This window comes from Phocoena sinus, chromosome 5 (assembly GCF_008692025.1).
Source record: "Phocoena sinus isolate mPhoSin1 chromosome 5, mPhoSin1.pri, whole genome shotgun sequence".
Lineage (NCBI taxonomy): Eukaryota > Metazoa > Chordata > Mammalia > Artiodactyla > Phocoenidae > Phocoena > Phocoena sinus.
The window spans coordinates 67120691-67137095 of NC_045767.1; the positions used below are offsets into that span (position 1 = coordinate 67120691).

Consider the following 16405-nt stretch of genomic DNA (forward strand, 5'->3'; position numbering starts at 1 on the left):
CAGTTTAAAAGTGCCTGGCATATAATAAACACTCAATAAATATTAGTAGTTATTACTTGTCAGCCTTTGGCTGATTCTAGGCTGTTAACTGTCACCCTCAGCAAAGTTCTCCAATTCCACTTTGCATATTCTCTCACACTCTGTTCCTGGGCCATTGTCACATAAGTGACAACTGAGGGATCTTTTTAATCTTCTGAGGCTTGAGCTAGGGAGATTAAGACAGAATCCAGGAGTTACATAATAAAATAATGTTAAAAATAATATTTGACATTTGCTGAAAACTCCCTGCTCTGCCAGGTACTTACCGGACAGCTTATGTAATCCCCCCAACAACCTCACAAGTCCGTACTATTATTCACATTCATGGTTAATGAATCAGGCTCAGGGGGATTAATATTTGCTGTCCAAGGTCACAGAGTTCCTTTGCCTGAATTGAGGGCCATCTCTATCTAGTCAGAGGCCGTCTTTCTAAGGACATTAGGTGAGTAGCAGACAGCTACTGTTTGCTGGGTTATGGGCTCCCCTCTGAAACCACTCTCTGGTTCCCTGTACTCGGCCATGGTGAAGGAGACTTGGCCTAGAGAGGGCTGTCTGGCAGTAACTCATGCAGGTTTTGTGAAGTCACATGTGGTCCCGGAGTTGCCAGGAAAAGGGATGCCTTGATGAGCCAAAATGCAAATTCCTTAGGAGAGGAAAAGTGAAAGTGAGCTTGTTCACACTGTGCAGGGCTCCAAGGAAATGACACAACACAAGAGACGTAGTGTCCTGCCACTAGATTCCATCATATTTCAGGAGCATTATTCTGCATTTGATCATAAGCTTGCCTCCCGACAGTTCGCTTTTTGACCAGAGGCAGAGGTGACCCAAAGTAAAAAGAAGTTGATATTTGAAATACTAGAGCTGGATGCTTCCAGATATTTAAAATACAGTCTTCTGGGAAGCTGGTGGGGAGGGGGGGTGGAGAGAGGGAAGCATGTTTTCCTCACCATATTCCAAAGTTTCCCTTGTCCTGGAGAAAGCAGGTCACAGCCAGGAGAAGGGAATTTGGGGAAGCTTATCGAGTTTAGCCAAATCTGAAAGGATTTCTAGGGCCCTCCCTGGGGTTTCCAAAAACTCTTCATTGGCTGTTTGCTTCTCCTCTTCTTTCTCCATCTCTCTTCTTCCCTCTCTCTCCTTATTGTTTTCTTTCTCTCTCCTGGTCTTGCCTTCTCCAGAATGCCTGTCCCACTGTCCTGATAGCAGCTCACAGAGGCTTACTTGGCGGCCCTCAATGCCTAGAGGAAGGCTAATTTTCCTCCAGCCAAGCCCAGGACTGGGTTACCTGGGCCGTGAATGCCCTTTTCGTCAATACGCTCCTGCCCTTCTTTTTGCCTCTTCCAGACCTTCTAAGTTGTATTTACAACTGAAGACTGGGGTCTCAGGGATCTGGAAATTGCTGGCATTTTAGACCAGCACAATTAATGCCATTGTTTATGGAATGCTGTCTTGGAGAATTTACTGAAGGCCATTTAGAGACAGATTTTTAAAAGACTATTTAAAAGCTTTTTAGAAAAACGATTGGAAGTTTGATAAGACCCAAAGGTTTCAAATTTTTTGGTAAACCCTGCCTAATCTGACGCACACTATATTTGGATTCTTAAAGCGAGAAACCCTGATAAATTCAAACCAGATCAGCTGCTAATCCTTAGACCAGAGTTGGCAGACTGTGGCCTCCACTCAAATGAGGGAAGCTGGCTCCTCCATTGACAGAGCCCAACCAGAAAGGTACCAAGGTAAGTACCAAAAGTCCACACGGGCAACTGCTTGAAGAAGTTGACCCAGCCGAACAGTCCAAGGAAGAGGCAGAATTCCATCTTGGGTCTGTGGTGATGACTCCTTCTTTCCAAAAGGGTGTCACTGAAGCTTCCAGAACTGCTCCCATCCCCACCATGCACAAACACACCTGTTCCCAATGCAGTTCCAATGCTGGAACCTTCCCATTTGGGTTTATTATAGTGTAGTTCAGTGGTTCTCATATCCTCTATAGGGCTTGTGAAACACAGATGGCTGGGCCTCACTCCCAGAGTTTCTGATTCAGTAGGTCTCAGATGGGGTCTAAGAATTCGTGGGTCTAACAAGTTCCCAGGTGATGCTGAGGCTGCTGGTCCAGGGACCACACTTTGGGAACCACCAGAATAGTTAAAGGGCAGGCTCTGGAATCAGATTTCTTGGACTCAAAGACTGGCCCCATCCCTCATACACGAGAACCTCTTGGGCAAGTTAACCTCTCTGTTGCCTCAGCTTCCTCATCTGTTTAAAAGAAAATAGGGATAGGAATTGCACCTGCTTCCTGAGGTTGTTTTGAGGGGTAGATGAGATAATGTATGGAGAACACAACCTAGTACAGGCAAGTGCTCGCTAATTCCAGTTGTTGTAGATGTTATTTCTCCAAACACACCAACATGGCAGAGCTGCTTTCTGGCTGGTGCCTTCCAGATGCACCCGTCCACGCAAAGACCCCACCCACCCACCCCGGTGTCTCTGGGTGCCAGCAGTTTTGGGGGCTTAAGGAGGCTGGACCGCCTGGCCCTCCCCGGACGCCATCGGTCCTGAAGGCGCCTGCACGCTGCACTTTCGAGTGCTTGTCAAAGCTGGGAATTAGAAAGCTGCCTAACCCTGCTTCCTCGGTTACCGAGTCCTTGGAGCCGCAGCCTAGGCATGGATCTGAGCACTTTTATCAACACCCTTGTCTTCTTTTGTGCTCTGTGACTGGGAAAGAAATAAAAATGGACCAGAAGAATCCCGCCTGCTGTCCCAAGCACTAAATTTTATATTGGCTGGATTTAGCCGCATGAACTTAGATTCTCCCCAACCCACCTAGGTTTCCAGAGCCGCAGCGGCTTCTAGATATTCTGTACAATTTCCTCTGTCCTCCGTTATCGTTTTTAAATTAACTTTTTTTAAAAAGTCAAGCAAAAATGAGTCAAGAAAAAGTTGGAATAGTTCAGTTGCTAGACTTGCTTTTTGTTTTTATTATCAACAATCAAGTTAATGGTACACTCTTGGAAAACTATATGCACATGTAGAAATATTTCCCTTTTAAATAGAAGCATTCATTTAACACATATAAATAAATTCGAAAATCTGAAACATAACTTATGACGCTTATGTTCACAAACATAGTCCAACAAGAAGGAAAAAATAAAAAAGAAATCAGACAGACATGCACCTGATAACAAAAATATATACCATTGTCTGAACCGTGGTCTCTCTAAACACAAAGGAATTGAACCCGTGAGAACCTTATTATTCCATAAAGACACACCATAGAGACTACAAGAAGAGAAAAACATTATACGGTCACGTAGAGGAGACGGTCTGTACTGATATTAACACGATACAATTGAGTCACAGAACACAGTTGTAGAAAGACACCAAAAAAGTTAAAGCCTCAACATTCAACTAATATCTATAGTTTGTGCCTTTTAAAATAAAAAACAAATAAACAAAAAATCCCAACAGAGATGTCTAAACTGCGAGAAGAATGGAATCATCAATATACAGTCCATCCACCATACAGGATGTGCGTCCATTTCGGATCAAACAGAAATGCAGACACACTTCTGCAAACTTGTGTGCGCCTCTTTTCCTTGCTGGGTAGATTTCTCTGCAGCCATTTGCGTGGACTGCAATTGACTCCAATCCAAAGCAGTGCCAAAAAGTTCAGTAAAAGCTGGTGGAAGAAAATGCCGGTTGGGGTGTCAGGAGAGAAAAAAAGGGAAGAGTTGCGAGATATGTGACATCGTTTGCAGAGTTTGAGGATGAAAAGGCATTTCATGTATAGGGCATCGTTCAGGGCCGAGTGGCTGCACAGATTCAGGTTGCGAGCTGCAACTGTGCGCAGTTCGGATGCGCAGGTGGCGGGATGCTGTTCGACGAGGTGGGGCTGGCAAGCGGGCGCGAGGAAGTCACCTTGGCCGCGGGGACCATCAGCACGAATCGTCGCCGCAGCGGCCTGAATCCAAGGACAAGAGGGGAAGCGGGGCGTCTGGAAGGCCTTCCTACTCTCCCTGAAGAGGAGCCCCAAGGGAGTCTGTGCTGTCCGGGGTGGAGGTGGGGTGGGGGCGCGGATGAATTTAGGGATTCGCAACATGGATCCCTCAGACAGTGCCAGCCGCAGCTTCCCTCTTCCCCCCTTTACTTTGTTTCATTTTTTTCTTAGATTTTAAAAACTTTCGGTTTTTTAAAAAAATTGTTACTTCCTTTTTTTTTTTTAATTTGGGGGAGTTTTGATTACTTTTTTCTTTTTCTAAGCAAGTCACTGAGTTGGTTGTGGCCTCCCACCCCTCTCTCCCCTCTCGTCACCCTTCTCGGGCCACAGACACACATTCCCCGAGACAGACATACACCGACACGCAGACACAGCCCCCTGAGATTCCCCCCGAGTCCAGGCCGCGCCGCTTACACCTCCCCGGCGGCAAGCGGAGCCCTGGCCCGTCTGCGCGGCCCTGAGGCAGGTGCGAAGCCAGGGAGGTGTGTTGTTTGGTTTGGTTTGGTTTGGGGTTAAGGAAGGGGGTAGGAGTGGGGTTGAAATGGAGGCGACGCCGTTTTCTCTTTATTCTTATCGCGATTACTTTAGGCTCTCAAGGAAAAAGCCACGGCAGCAGCGACAACAGCCTTGGGCCTACCCGCTCGCCCACTCGCCCGCCAGGCCCCGGCTCGCCCGCTGCCGCCGCCGCCGCCGCCGCCGCAGGATCCCAGATCAGAACATACTGCTCTTCACTAAGGCGGCTTTGGCACCGTTGGGTCTTTGGAGCGAAGATAGGACGCTGGCGAACGGGCCCCCGAGCGAATCCGGAATGGAGGTGATGGGCCCGGGGCCGGGAGCCCAGCCTTGTCCAGGGCCCCCGGCCGCAGCCAGGCCTCCGGCCGCCGCCGCCGCCGCCGCCGCTGCCGCCGCTGCAGCCGCCGCCGCCGCCGCCGCAGCGCCGCTCTTGCCGGGTTCGCCTCCCGGCCCCCCCGGCCCCGCCGCCCCCGGGGCTCCTGCGGGGCTGGGCCCGCCGCCACCGCCGCCAGTCGCCCCGCAGCTGGGAGTGGGGTTGGGGTTGGGGCCCGGGCCCCCAGTGCTGTCCGGATCAGTGCTCTTGGCCTCTTTGCTCTCGTCGTCCCGGGAGGAGTCGGACTTCTTTCCCGAAGAGCCGTTCTTGGCCGCGGCCGCTGCAGCCGCGGCCGCGCGCTCCTGCTTGCGGAACTTGGCGCGGCGGTTCTGGAACCACACCTGGCCCGAGAGGAGAAGGGAGGCGGCGAAGCAGCAAGAGAAAGAAGCAAACGGGAAAGAAAAGCGGTTAGGGCGGCCCACGTTCCATTTCAGCTTGTTTTAAACTCCACGCGCCGCGGATACTCCCGCGCCTGTGGCTGGTGCATCCTTTGAGAAACTTTCTTAGGGCGACTTGAGCATGTCCCGGAAATGGTGGCTTGCAGGAGAGGTGAAAAGGCTGCAGCTCCCAGAAAGGCCCTAAAATGGAAGCCCTTATTTGGACGGACCTTTGCTCAGTCTACTTCCTGAGCCACTCCAAACTCGCCATAGCCTCTAGGCCTCAGGTCTCAAGTTAAACTCTGAGTGGTAGACAGAAGGCGGGGGTGGGGGGGTGGGCTCTGGGCTTGGGGCCTACTGCCCATCTTGGCCTTTGGACCTGGAAGAGCTAGCGTTGGTGCGTACCGCCCCTCCATTGGGGGGCTCACGGGCAGAGCCGTCACGGCCAGCTCTTGAGCGCACCTGTGTCCCTAAAAGGTTAGAGTACCGCGCGGATCTTGACCTACATAGAATCCCAGACCCTTTGCAAATCTGCTGCAAGTCACAGTTCCCGGGAAAATGCACCTGTACCTCTACGCCATTAGCTCCGAGTTAAAAGCTCTTGAGTTAGGAGGGATTTGACAAAACTACTTATACTACGGAGGCAAAGTCTGCACTCCTCCCCCAGGGCACTCCCTGTCCCCGAAATGGCTCTCCCATGGCCCCTGAATGCCTCTGCGGCGCTAGCTGAAGTGGGAGCACTTTGCAGCTGCGAATTTATAGCCAAGAACGCGCTCCCTAAACCTTACTCGCGCGCACGGCCCCTCCGGACCTGGCCTCTCAGGAGAGGCCGGAGAGCTCGAACCTTCAGTAGAATCACCCGCACTGAACCCCTGCCCCGCGCGATGCTGCAAAGCCGGATCGGCTTCCGGCCGCGCGTACCTGGACTCGCGCCTCGGTGAGGTCGATCTTCAGGGCCAGCTCCTCCCGGGTGTAGATGTCGGGGTAGTGCGTCTCCGCGAAGACCCTCTCCAGCTCTTTCAGCTGCGCACTAGTGAAAGTGGTGCGGATGCGCCGCTGCTTGCGCTTCTCGTTGAGGCCGCCGTGATCCGTGAAGAGCTTGTAAGGAACTGGAGGACAACAGAGGGGACAGAGTATGAGCAAAATGGTCTGGAGCGCGCGAGCCGCAGAGCCGGAATGTGGGGACTCCAGAGGTCAGGTGGTGCTGGAGCCGCCGCCGCCGACACCGGTGCGGGAGAGTGGCCGAGAAGAGCTGGCGAGAAAAACCCGAGCAAATTAGCTATACATGGAAACAGGGGCGCAGACTTCGGGCTGTGGTGGGGTCCCTCCGGGCACAAGCGCCTTTGGATGGGTTGAAATAGCGCGCTGGAGACGGCTGAAGGCCGGGGACACGGGAATGCTTTGATGAGGAAGAACGAGAGAGGAAAAGGTTCCGAAAACCTCAGTCGGAATATCAGGAAGCCAGGGACGAAGTTACCAAACCCTCCCACAGTTGAAACTTTTTATTTCTCAAAAGTTGACCTGGCCCAAAAGTTGGGGGATAGCGCTGCAAAAATCAAAGAAAAGAAAAGAAAAGAAAGAAAGAATCAGAAAAATGACCCGCCAAAGAGGTGTGAGCCGCTGTCGGATCTTAAAAAAAGAGACACTGCCAGTAATGAGCTTTACTCTTTGTTATTTAATTATTTTCTAAGCTTTACGTCTCATCGCAAAGTAAATAAATTATGCCTATCATTTTGGCAGCTTAAGATAATTTTGTTGGCGGTTCGGGTGTGACTAGGATAGTGTAACCCTGTAAGTGAATTACCCCTCCCTGCAATCGCTTCTAACGTGATAAATTCTTTCATTTGTGTAAGCAAATTTCGTTTGGTAAATACTAAACACATTTCCATTTTCAAATGCAATCAAGGCTTCCTATATACGAGCGGAAAGGCGGCTTCCTCAGCTGAGAAAGCTGGCGGTCCTTACCTGCGGCGTACGGACTGCTCTGGTGGTCCCTGAGGGTGCCGAGGCTGCAGGATCCTGGCGTGAGGGACGGGCAGCCGGACGTGGCCCCAAAAGTGGTCCTTATCGGGTTATACTGGAAGCCACTGGCCTGGCTGCAGGAACTGAAGTCAGCATAGGCTGAAGCCAGGCTCGAGGTGTCCATCCCGGCCATACAGGACTCGTAGGCAGAGGAATTGAGGTAAGAATATTCCATTTTATACATTGAAAAGGCTCTGGATGGCTCAGCCAAGTGGAAAAATGAAATAAAAGATGAGTATGGAGAAGGTGGCTGGAGTGGGGAGATGTGCACAGCTCAACGCCTGCCTCCAAACTGGCCTCCTTACTACCAGCAGAGCCTAGTTTTATGAAAAAGCCTCCTATGAGATGCCTTGTCTGAGGTCTCTAGAGCATATAGTCCTCATAATAAACTTGGCTCTTTCCACTTGGACAATAGCAAAGCGGTTGGTCTTATTGCTGGCGCTTTTTACATGACAATAACTCATCCGTCTATTGGGCTGGCACTGGGGAACTGAGCTGTCCAACCTCCCTATCATTGATTCCTGCATCTCTAATTAGAATTTAATACCACACCATTACGCACTGAGCCCCTGATCCTCCCTTCTAACCAGCTCCCTGCCCTTTAATTCAATCACACTACTTGGAAATAATGAAAGTTGGGTGACGATTCTCCCTGATCCAATTTCCCTGAGCTTTTAAGCCTTTTTAACTGATCATATACCTTAGGCATAAATTGAGATAGTGTGTGTGTTTTCCCCCTTCTTCTCTCTCTCTCTCTCTCTCTCTCTCTCTCTCTCTTTCTCTCTCTTTTTCTCAGTTAGGGAGAACAAACCTTGATGTCATAGAAAACCTGTTTTGTAAGAGCGTTACACGCTCAATTTAACAACAAGCCTACCCCCTGAAGTGCATGAAATGTTATAAAGCACTAGGACATTGGCAAGACTCAGGCGCCCTGTAACATAGAGTAAGTGGGCCAAGTATGTGAATGATAAGTGGATTTCTTTAAAATACACCTGGTAGAGGGTTTTTTTTTTTTTTTAAAGCATCTTATAAATTGTATTTCTTGTCTTGGCTTAATGTGCTTTTCTAGAGACTCCGCTTACCCAGCCATTTAAAAAATGAAAGAACATCCAGGTAAAGCTCTTGAATATAAAACATCTGGACTCTTAACCAATAGCTTCTTTGCGCTCAGTTCTGGGTTTTTCTCCATTAGCGTGAGGTTTGCATTTTGTTGGCTTGTGTGGTTGTTGCTTTTAATTACTCTGTTTAATCGGCAAGCGGGCATGAAGTGTCCCCAAATGTGCCTCCTCTTCCATTCCTCTCGGGTACTCTCCTTTCTTTCTTTTTTTTTTTCCCGCCTCCAGTTTTTCAGGTACCCACAATTCTCCAAAGACCCGAACCTTCGAAAGAGGATTGCTGTCTGCTTGCCCTTTAGGTTTGCTGACTGCAGTGAACGAAATCCTTGCTCTTTAAATGCCCAGGCTCCAGGTCGGGGATTTTTCTTGTCCAACACCCCAGGCCCTTGGGTGCTGGCAGCGAGGCACAGACAAAGAAACGAGCGGTGATTTGTGGACCTCGGTGGCCCCATGATTTAAGCGGAGGGTAATCTTCATTTGGTTCGTTAGGCTCTAGCAGAATAAGGGAAACTATTTCATTAAATCCTTCCTCTCGGTGGACAAGAGGAGGAATGCTTAGTTGAATCGCCGTGTGGTGTAAACAAACCCTGGATATTTTATATGAATTAAATGTGCACATAATTAGTTTTATTGCATTCATTACCCCCTTTATGTGCTCTGTAACAAGTCAGTAATTAAAGTAACAAACTCATAAAGTCTTTATAGGGGCATTTAGGCGTTCAGTGTTTGCCAAACTAAGTGGTTTAATTCGATGCTGGTGCCGGGGAGTGGATGGGCGCCCGCTCTCCGCTGCCACTGTGTTTTATTGAGCACTAAACTGCAGTGGACGCCGTAATGGATTAAAGAGGGACAGCGGCCCCCCAACCTCGTGCTTCTCCGCTGGGTGAGTTTCAGGCTGATTTCAGGTGATGGCTCATCCTCTGGACATGAGGAAGCACTGAAGTCGGGAGTGCAGGCGGTGGGACCCGCCGAGGAGCTTGGTGATAGTTTTATGGGGAGGGCTGATAGTTTTATTGCAGTTGTATGTTGTACAATGCGTATTTGATAAAGAAGGGCCCTTGGTGACCACCGTGCACTTTTTTGTGCACGGGGTGAAATGAAAATAAATGTGTACAAGGTTGTACTGCGGCGGGAAACAAATTGCAGCGCTCTAAATGGTTCTTCTTTATGGTCACCAGACAAGAGGAGAAAAGAGATGCAAACATCTGTCTTCAGTCCCCTAAACCTAAAGGCCAGCAAAGACGGATGCGAATCCAAGTGTTATTACTGTGGGGATTTGTCTTTATTTATCTCGCTCTCATGAATATGAATCTGCCTTTGGATCGGGAGGCGGCCGTGCCCCTTCGGACGCTGCACATAGACTTTCCCCACCCTGACTTACCGCCCCCCCGACCCCCCCGACCCCGCCCCCCGACCCGGGAGGTGGGGGATAGGTTGTCAAGCACAAGGCTGCAATTGTCCAGGTTTCTCTTGGACTTTTCAGTGGAGCTTCCTGGCTCTCCCAACGCGACACCGCCGCCCCAGGCGCACACTCGCGGGATGTGGATGCTGGGAGCACAGGCCTGCGTGGCACCCCGCTAGCCCGCTCCTCCCGCTTATACGGCGTTTAAGCGCTTCTGCAGAGAAGAGAAAGACATGAGGTGTCCTGGAGGGGATGCGTTTTGGCTCCAAGGCCCACGCTTGTCAATAACCAGGCTCACACCTCTCTTGGTGCCCGCGCCTGGGCGCACCCGGGGCTGTGTCTCAACTGGGTATAGAGCGCACGCGCCCCGCGCCGCTGCTCCGCTCCCGGGCCCGGCCCTACACCCGAAATGAGTGCCGGCCAATCCCCCTTAGGGTCCTAATTTGCAGACAGTCCCCAGACCCCATTGGGGCGGAGGCGGACCGCGAACCTGGAGTGTACTGGGAGCTGGGAGGAGCGGGGTTTATTTCGGCCTCTTTTGAGGATGAGTCTTCGGTGAAGATGTAGAACTTTGGGGTTTAGTCGGTGCCTGGAGGCAGTTCCTGTGCGCAGGGGAGATTGGCGTGGGGAGTGAGGTGTGCAGCTCAGGGGAGCTGGGTGTTGAAGAGGCGTCGGAGGGTGACTCCTCGAGAAGACGAGGACCGGGGGGAGGAGCCCGCCAAGGGGCGAGGGCGAGGGAAGTGCGAGGCCGCGGGGGCGCCCGGGGGAGCCCCCGAGGGGCAGGCCCAGCAGCTGCCAGTGCAGGGCACCGGCTCGCGCTCTCCGCTGCCCCCGGGCCCGCCCGGCGCCGGGTCTCTCTCCGCCCTACGGTCCGAGGCTCCCACCGGCCTCGAATCCCAGCCACCTCCGACCCACCGCGCCCACCCTCTCCCAGGTGCCGGGCCCGGCCCCGGCCTGTCTGCAGGCGCCCCCTGGTGCCTGGCCTCGCTGGCTCAGGATGCTGTGCGCCTCCTTCTCTTTGTACCAGGAGACCTTTCGGCACCGGCACCGCACGGTCCGATGAACGAATGCGCTTGACTTCATTTTCCCCTTTGGAGGCCTTGTAGGTTTAGTTTGTTCCGTGTTACTGTCCCTCTCTTCGCCCCACCCCCCCATCATCCCTGGCCCATCGTCCCCTGTGCGGATCTTTTGTGCCCCGTGATCCTGATTCTGACCCGAAGATGAAAGGCGTGAGGGGCTGGGCCAGGCCGGAGCCCCAGCCCCAGCGCCCTGTTTTGTTCCGAGTTGTGCTTTCTACACGCGAGCTGTCCCCTAAAAGTTGTACCAAATGGTTAATTTAATTATTCCAACTATAGACCAACTGCTTCAGCAGCCTCCACCACGCGTCTGGGAGGAAAAAAGAAACCATCTATAAGAAATAATCTAATAAAAGTGAAGTGTAGAAAAACCCCTCCTGATTTTCAACCGGCACAAATAGAATTAGAGCTTCAGCATCCTTTTCCCAAACAGACCTTTTGTCCAGATCACAACTTCAGCCAACCAGCAATGTGTACAGTGCCCGCTATTTATTTTAATAGAGGCGGTGGGTAGTGAGATGGATTGATAGATAAATGACCACATGGATAGATGGATGGTTTGATCTATCTTCCCGTGACTTCTCTTTCTTAATATGTGTACACGGTTGATTTTTTTTTCCCCTGCTGATTTTCTGAATCAATAATGGAAAGGCAATGCTATGTGGTAAAAGCGGGGGGGGCAGGGGGAAGGCCATTTAGAGCACAAAAAAGGGAAGAGACTACCAGCATATATACCATGAGAAAAAAAATGTTTACATGCTACCAAGTACCAAATGAAAAAGGTTGAAAGTTTAAAAGAAACTTTTCTTTCCTTTTCTTTGCCATTCATAGGAGGGTTTCTTTTTCTTCTTTTTTTCCTTGAAAGTCAGAAAGAATGTTAGAAGACAAGGAAACAAAACAGCAAACAAAATGCCATTGTATTGTAGTAGCAATTCATGGGAAAACGCTTGTCAGCCTCCTAATGCCTCACTCCTTGGAGGCTGTTTTACCACAGGCAAAGCACAATAACATGGGAATGAATAAAATATTAAATACCAGTGAGAGTTTCAGAGGAATTTTCTTTTTGATTTCTTTATTTAATGCTGCGTCCAAATTACGCCAGCACAGGAAAGCCACTGTCCACCAGAGGCTCAACTCAGAACCAACAGGTCTCTCAACCAGAGAATTAAAAAATAAATTTGTCCTTGGGTTTCTCCAAAAGATTGCTGCAGGCAGCAGTCTTTCCCACTCACCTGCACTAAGAAAATAACACAGACAGGATTTACTTCCCCAGAACATAAAAGGAAACCAGCCACAGCATCCCCAAGTGTGAAGATCCACTGATATAGACATTCTCCTAGCACTTTAGAATTTTAACATATTTTCCATATTTTAATACACGTTTCATAATAGAAACTCTTTGTATTTCTGGCACTGTGAGACAGTTATTAACTAATAAACAATAGCATATGCAAAGCAATTAACACAGTGCTTGGCACCTGGAAAGAATCCAGTGAATGTTAGCCACCAGTACTGTGGTGATGTTGATGATGATGAAAATGATGTTGGTAGAGTCTCCTTGAATTGCATACTAAATACTTGGCTTTGCGATTTGGATGGTGTATGGACAACGTCTTTTCTATTGTATATTTATAATGCATGTGGAAGAGGGTGGACAAATCGTAGAGCATGTTCCAGGACATCAGATGGGAGAAAATAAGGCAACCAGGCAGAAAACTTCCATCTTTTAGGAATTCACCAGAAAGCATGTATGTATACAAATTAATTCTATGTTTTATCTTACGTTATGCACAGCATTTATGCATGATTAAGGTGGTGCTTCACTCCCATATGTAAATATTGTGTGTTCAGGGTCATGTCACTTTAAAAGGCACTTGCCCTGGGTGAGCTGTGTGAGTTTGGGTCAAAGCTTGATGAGTAAGTCATAGATGGTGTCTCTGTATTTGAATGAACTTCAGAGGCACTCCATGTGTAAGTGCTATTCTCTAAATAGGCGGTGGGGTACAGATCCCCAGTATCCATCCTTTTAAGGACGTCATCATGGAAGAGGCCAGCTCTGCTCTCCTCCACACCTCCCGCATGCTATGATTAGCAGAAGCGACTGCCTTTTACCTTTTTTGCTGGAGTTTAGCTAACAGTAGTAACATCTGCTGGGCTGGTGGTGGAGGAGACATGGGGTATTTGATCGGAGTCACAGATGTAAAAGTGACATCTGCTTGCAACAAAGAAAGCAGAGACAAAATTAAATTAGGCAGGGAGGCCTCTCTGAACCCCCCCAAAAAAATCTGTTTGAAAAAGGAGGGAGAAAAGTAATCATGAGCCCTGACCAAGCTCACGGGGTGCAGAAGAGCACTTGCAGAGAGGATCATGAGTTTCTGGACCAGCGGCTGCCAGAATAACTGGAGTAGCAACATCCAAACGTAGCAGGTCCTGAAACCTTAAAGGCATCTTTTCATGCTCCAAAGAATAGAGTCAGGTAAGATCGTCCTTCTCGGCTGAGAATGTCTTGACCTGTGTCAGTATCGTATGGCTTGAGAAATCATTTTCAGGTTGAAGACAGGAAGAAGGTAAAGACAAAGCCTCTTGGGTGGATAATAGCACAGAATATTTTGAGATGAGTTTGGACAGAAACAGATTTTTATTTCATAGCTCTGTTAAAACTCCTACTGCCAACAACTAAGAATGAGCCACTTCTTCCTGGGCTTAGAGGATTGTATTTGGCAGTTAAAACCTCCATGCCTGAAATAAGGCTCAGTTAGAAGGGGAGGGTGGTATAGAAAGAGAATGTTCAACACCCTCCCAACCGTTGTGCTAGTAAACCACAGCGATACAAAGGGGCATCCCTCCTCCCACCATAATGACTTCCTAAGTTTCTCCAAGTGGAAGAGATTATGATAGCTTTATATAAATGAACTTCACAGTGGTAACAGTAACCACTGGACAAGATTCCCTCAACTTTCTACTTCCCAATCCGTAACCAGTTGACATCTGCCACTTCCTCCTTTCTTGTCCCTGCCGCGTGCAGGAGGAAAGCCTATTCCAATCTAAAGCCAACCCCTCCACGGTGCTTTGGAGGGCAATCTCTTCTGCTGACTCAGGACCTTACCCAGTTCTTCCTTTCATGGATCTTCACACTCCCGTGCTCATCTGGATGTATCCTGTTGTCATCTAACCATGCTCAAACTACACTCGTACTAATAACCAAACAATGAACGCCACTGTCTTCCTTGGCTACACTTCCCCACCCCACCACTTTTATCTCCCTTCTCCCCTTGACCGCCAAACATCTTGAAGGAGTTGTCTCCTCTCATTGTCTCTATTTCCTTACTTCTCAATCACTCCATAGCCTCCTGTAATATGGCTTCCGCCACCCTCACACAAATTAACCATTTCTCATTAAGGTCACCAAATCCATTGGGGATTTGCTGGGCTTTAACTTCCTTGAATGTTTAAGTTGCTAGCGCTGTTGAACAAATGCTTCCAGTTCTCCCCGTTTCTGGGCACACAGTGGGACTTCATTTCCCTGTCCCCTAGAAGTTAGATATGGCCATGTGACTTTGGCCAATGAAGACTGAATGGAAGTTTAAAGTGTGACTTCCAGGTGAGCCTTAAGGGCCGGTGTCCAAGTCTCTACCCTCTCCCTTTTGCCCTGTTTAATAGTAGCTGACAGAGCTCCAGATGTGGCTGCTTTGTCAGCCTGAGTTCTGACGTGAGGATGACCTGGAGAAGAGGTCCCAGAAGACCCTAATGGACATGCAGCTTCTTAGAGCATCAGAGAAGGATTCTGGAGGAGGCGGCATCCTCTATCCTCCCCTAGGAGGTGACCCATCCTCCTACTAAAGGGTGAATAGGAGGGAGCAAAGAAAATGGTGGTGGTGTGGAACAGGAGGAAGTTGCAGGTAGAGGAATCAGTGCTGGTCAGACTCCAAAGCCAGAGAGAGCATGGAGTGCTTGGGAATCTAGAAATATTTCACTTCAGTTTTCTGTTAGAACAGGAGAGATGGGGGAGGGGCGCACAAAGAAGGGCGTGATGAGAGAAGATAGGAGAGATAGACTGGAATCAGGTCCTGCAGGACTGGGGATGCAGTGAAGTATGATTTGGGAGGGAGGGAATGTGGGAGCAGGGGAGCTGGGAGACAAATTAGGAGGCTGTAGCCCTACTCTAGGCAAGAAATGATGGGTATCTAAGCCAAGAGAATAGCAACGTAGACAAAGAGAAGTAAGGGAGTTCAAGAGAGGTTACAGAAGTGGAGTCTTAGGGCAGGCAGAGGACATTATACTGCCCTGTGCTAGGATCTCAGAGGGTCCAAGAGGACACCTCAGAACAAAAACTCTCCCCCATATCTGCTAGCAAGATCTTCACTTCTGTAACTTGGGCCTAGAGATCCTCATTAGCACACTTACTTCCCTGGGTTTGGTAGCACGTGGTACTGTCAACCATTCATTCATTCACTCATTCAACCTGTATTTATCAAATACCTACTGTATTCTGGAAATCAGCACTTTAGAGTAGAAGTGGTTCAGATCGTGTCTGAAAAGCTAACTTTTGAGATGGAGCAAACCCGAGGTCTGCAGGTTTCTGAGTGGAGGTGGGAGTCAGTGGGCTGAAGGTGGAGACCCCCATGCATGGTGCAGTGTGACAAAACACGGGCTCTGAGTTTGCAGGGTCGAGACTGCACGCTGGACTGTCACTGCTCAATCCGGAGAAAGACCTTAGTTACCTCAGGAATTGGGATAAGAATTTGTGTGGTCCTTTTAAGTCCTAACATTCTGGTTTTGGTTTGGTTTGGTTCTTTTGCCTGAGAACCTCCCCCTCGAGTATTTCTCTGTGAAAGAGAGAACACAAGGGGCAGTGTGTTTAGTGCGAAATCAAAGGAGTTTAGGGACGAGCACAACGCGGAAACCGGGAGAGAGGAGGGTGATCGCCCTGCGTCCCTCATCCTTTTTGTTAAGGTCTTAGGACTTTGTGTGTATTTCCCTTCTGGGAGTATTTTCAAATGAAGATGCCAAGAGCCAAGTATCACAGAGGAAAGAATCATGGTTGGTGGAATAACAGGCATTCTAGAAGTGGAGGTAGCTCTTTTAGGTGGCGCCTCCCAGTATGACTCCTGTCACACCTAGTAGATGTCCATATCCTCCACCCACAAGGAAAGCTTGCCTAGCTCCTGGTAGCTGAGGGCTCTGTGCTGCCTCCGGCATACACAGAATTCGTGTCCATAACACCATCTTACATCTGAGTCAGCCCAGGCAGCCAAGTGAGAGCCATGTCAGGAGCTCTGGAGTCATTCACTAACTTAAACTGCTGAGCCTTGAAATACATATAAAAATGCTTGAGAATCCTGAAACTTCTAAAACGTATCCTTCTTTCTGGGTTTTCAAAAGATCCTATTGTTGTTGTTCGTTTGTTTATATTACTTTGTTTTATTTGGGAAGTTTGTGGAGTTTGCCAGTAATATGCTGCAGCTTCATGCATTTTAATGTGAATTTCAGCTGATTC

The 16405-nt window shown here is 49.2% G+C and overlaps 1 protein-coding gene across 1 annotated transcript; it reads right to left on the bottom strand.

The window, feature by feature from the left end:
* Positions 1 to 2991: 2991 nt before the first annotated feature.
* PHOX2B (paired like homeobox 2B) lies at positions 2992 to 7614 on the bottom strand. The gene is made up of 3 exons (XM_032633235.1): positions 7259 to 7614; positions 6215 to 6402; positions 2992 to 5257 (listed from the first exon to the last, which is right to left on the bottom strand). Exons 1-3 carry the CDS (start codon positions 7497 to 7499, stop codon positions 4742 to 4744), a joined length of 945 nt encoding a protein of 314 aa, XP_032489126.1. The 5' UTR covers positions 7500 to 7614; the 3' UTR covers positions 2992 to 4741.
* Between the last annotated feature and the right edge of the window lie 8791 nt (positions 7615 to 16405).

What these genes read in the sequence shown, in the direction of transcription:
- PHOX2B (XM_032633235.1), bottom strand. Translation starts at nt 7,499, where the DNA reads ATGTATAAAATGGAATATTCTTACCTCAATTCCTCTGCCTACGAGTCC. An exon ending in GAGCAGTCCGTACGCCGCAG is followed by an intron (nt 6,403 to 7,258) that starts GTAAGGACCGCC and finishes GTTGTCCTCCAG; the next exon opens with TTCCTTACAAGCTCTTCACG. An exon ending in TCACCGAGGCGCGAGTCCAG is followed by an intron (nt 5,258 to 6,214) that starts GTACGCGCGGCC and finishes CTCTCGGGCCAG; the next exon opens with GTGTGGTTCCAGAACCGCCG.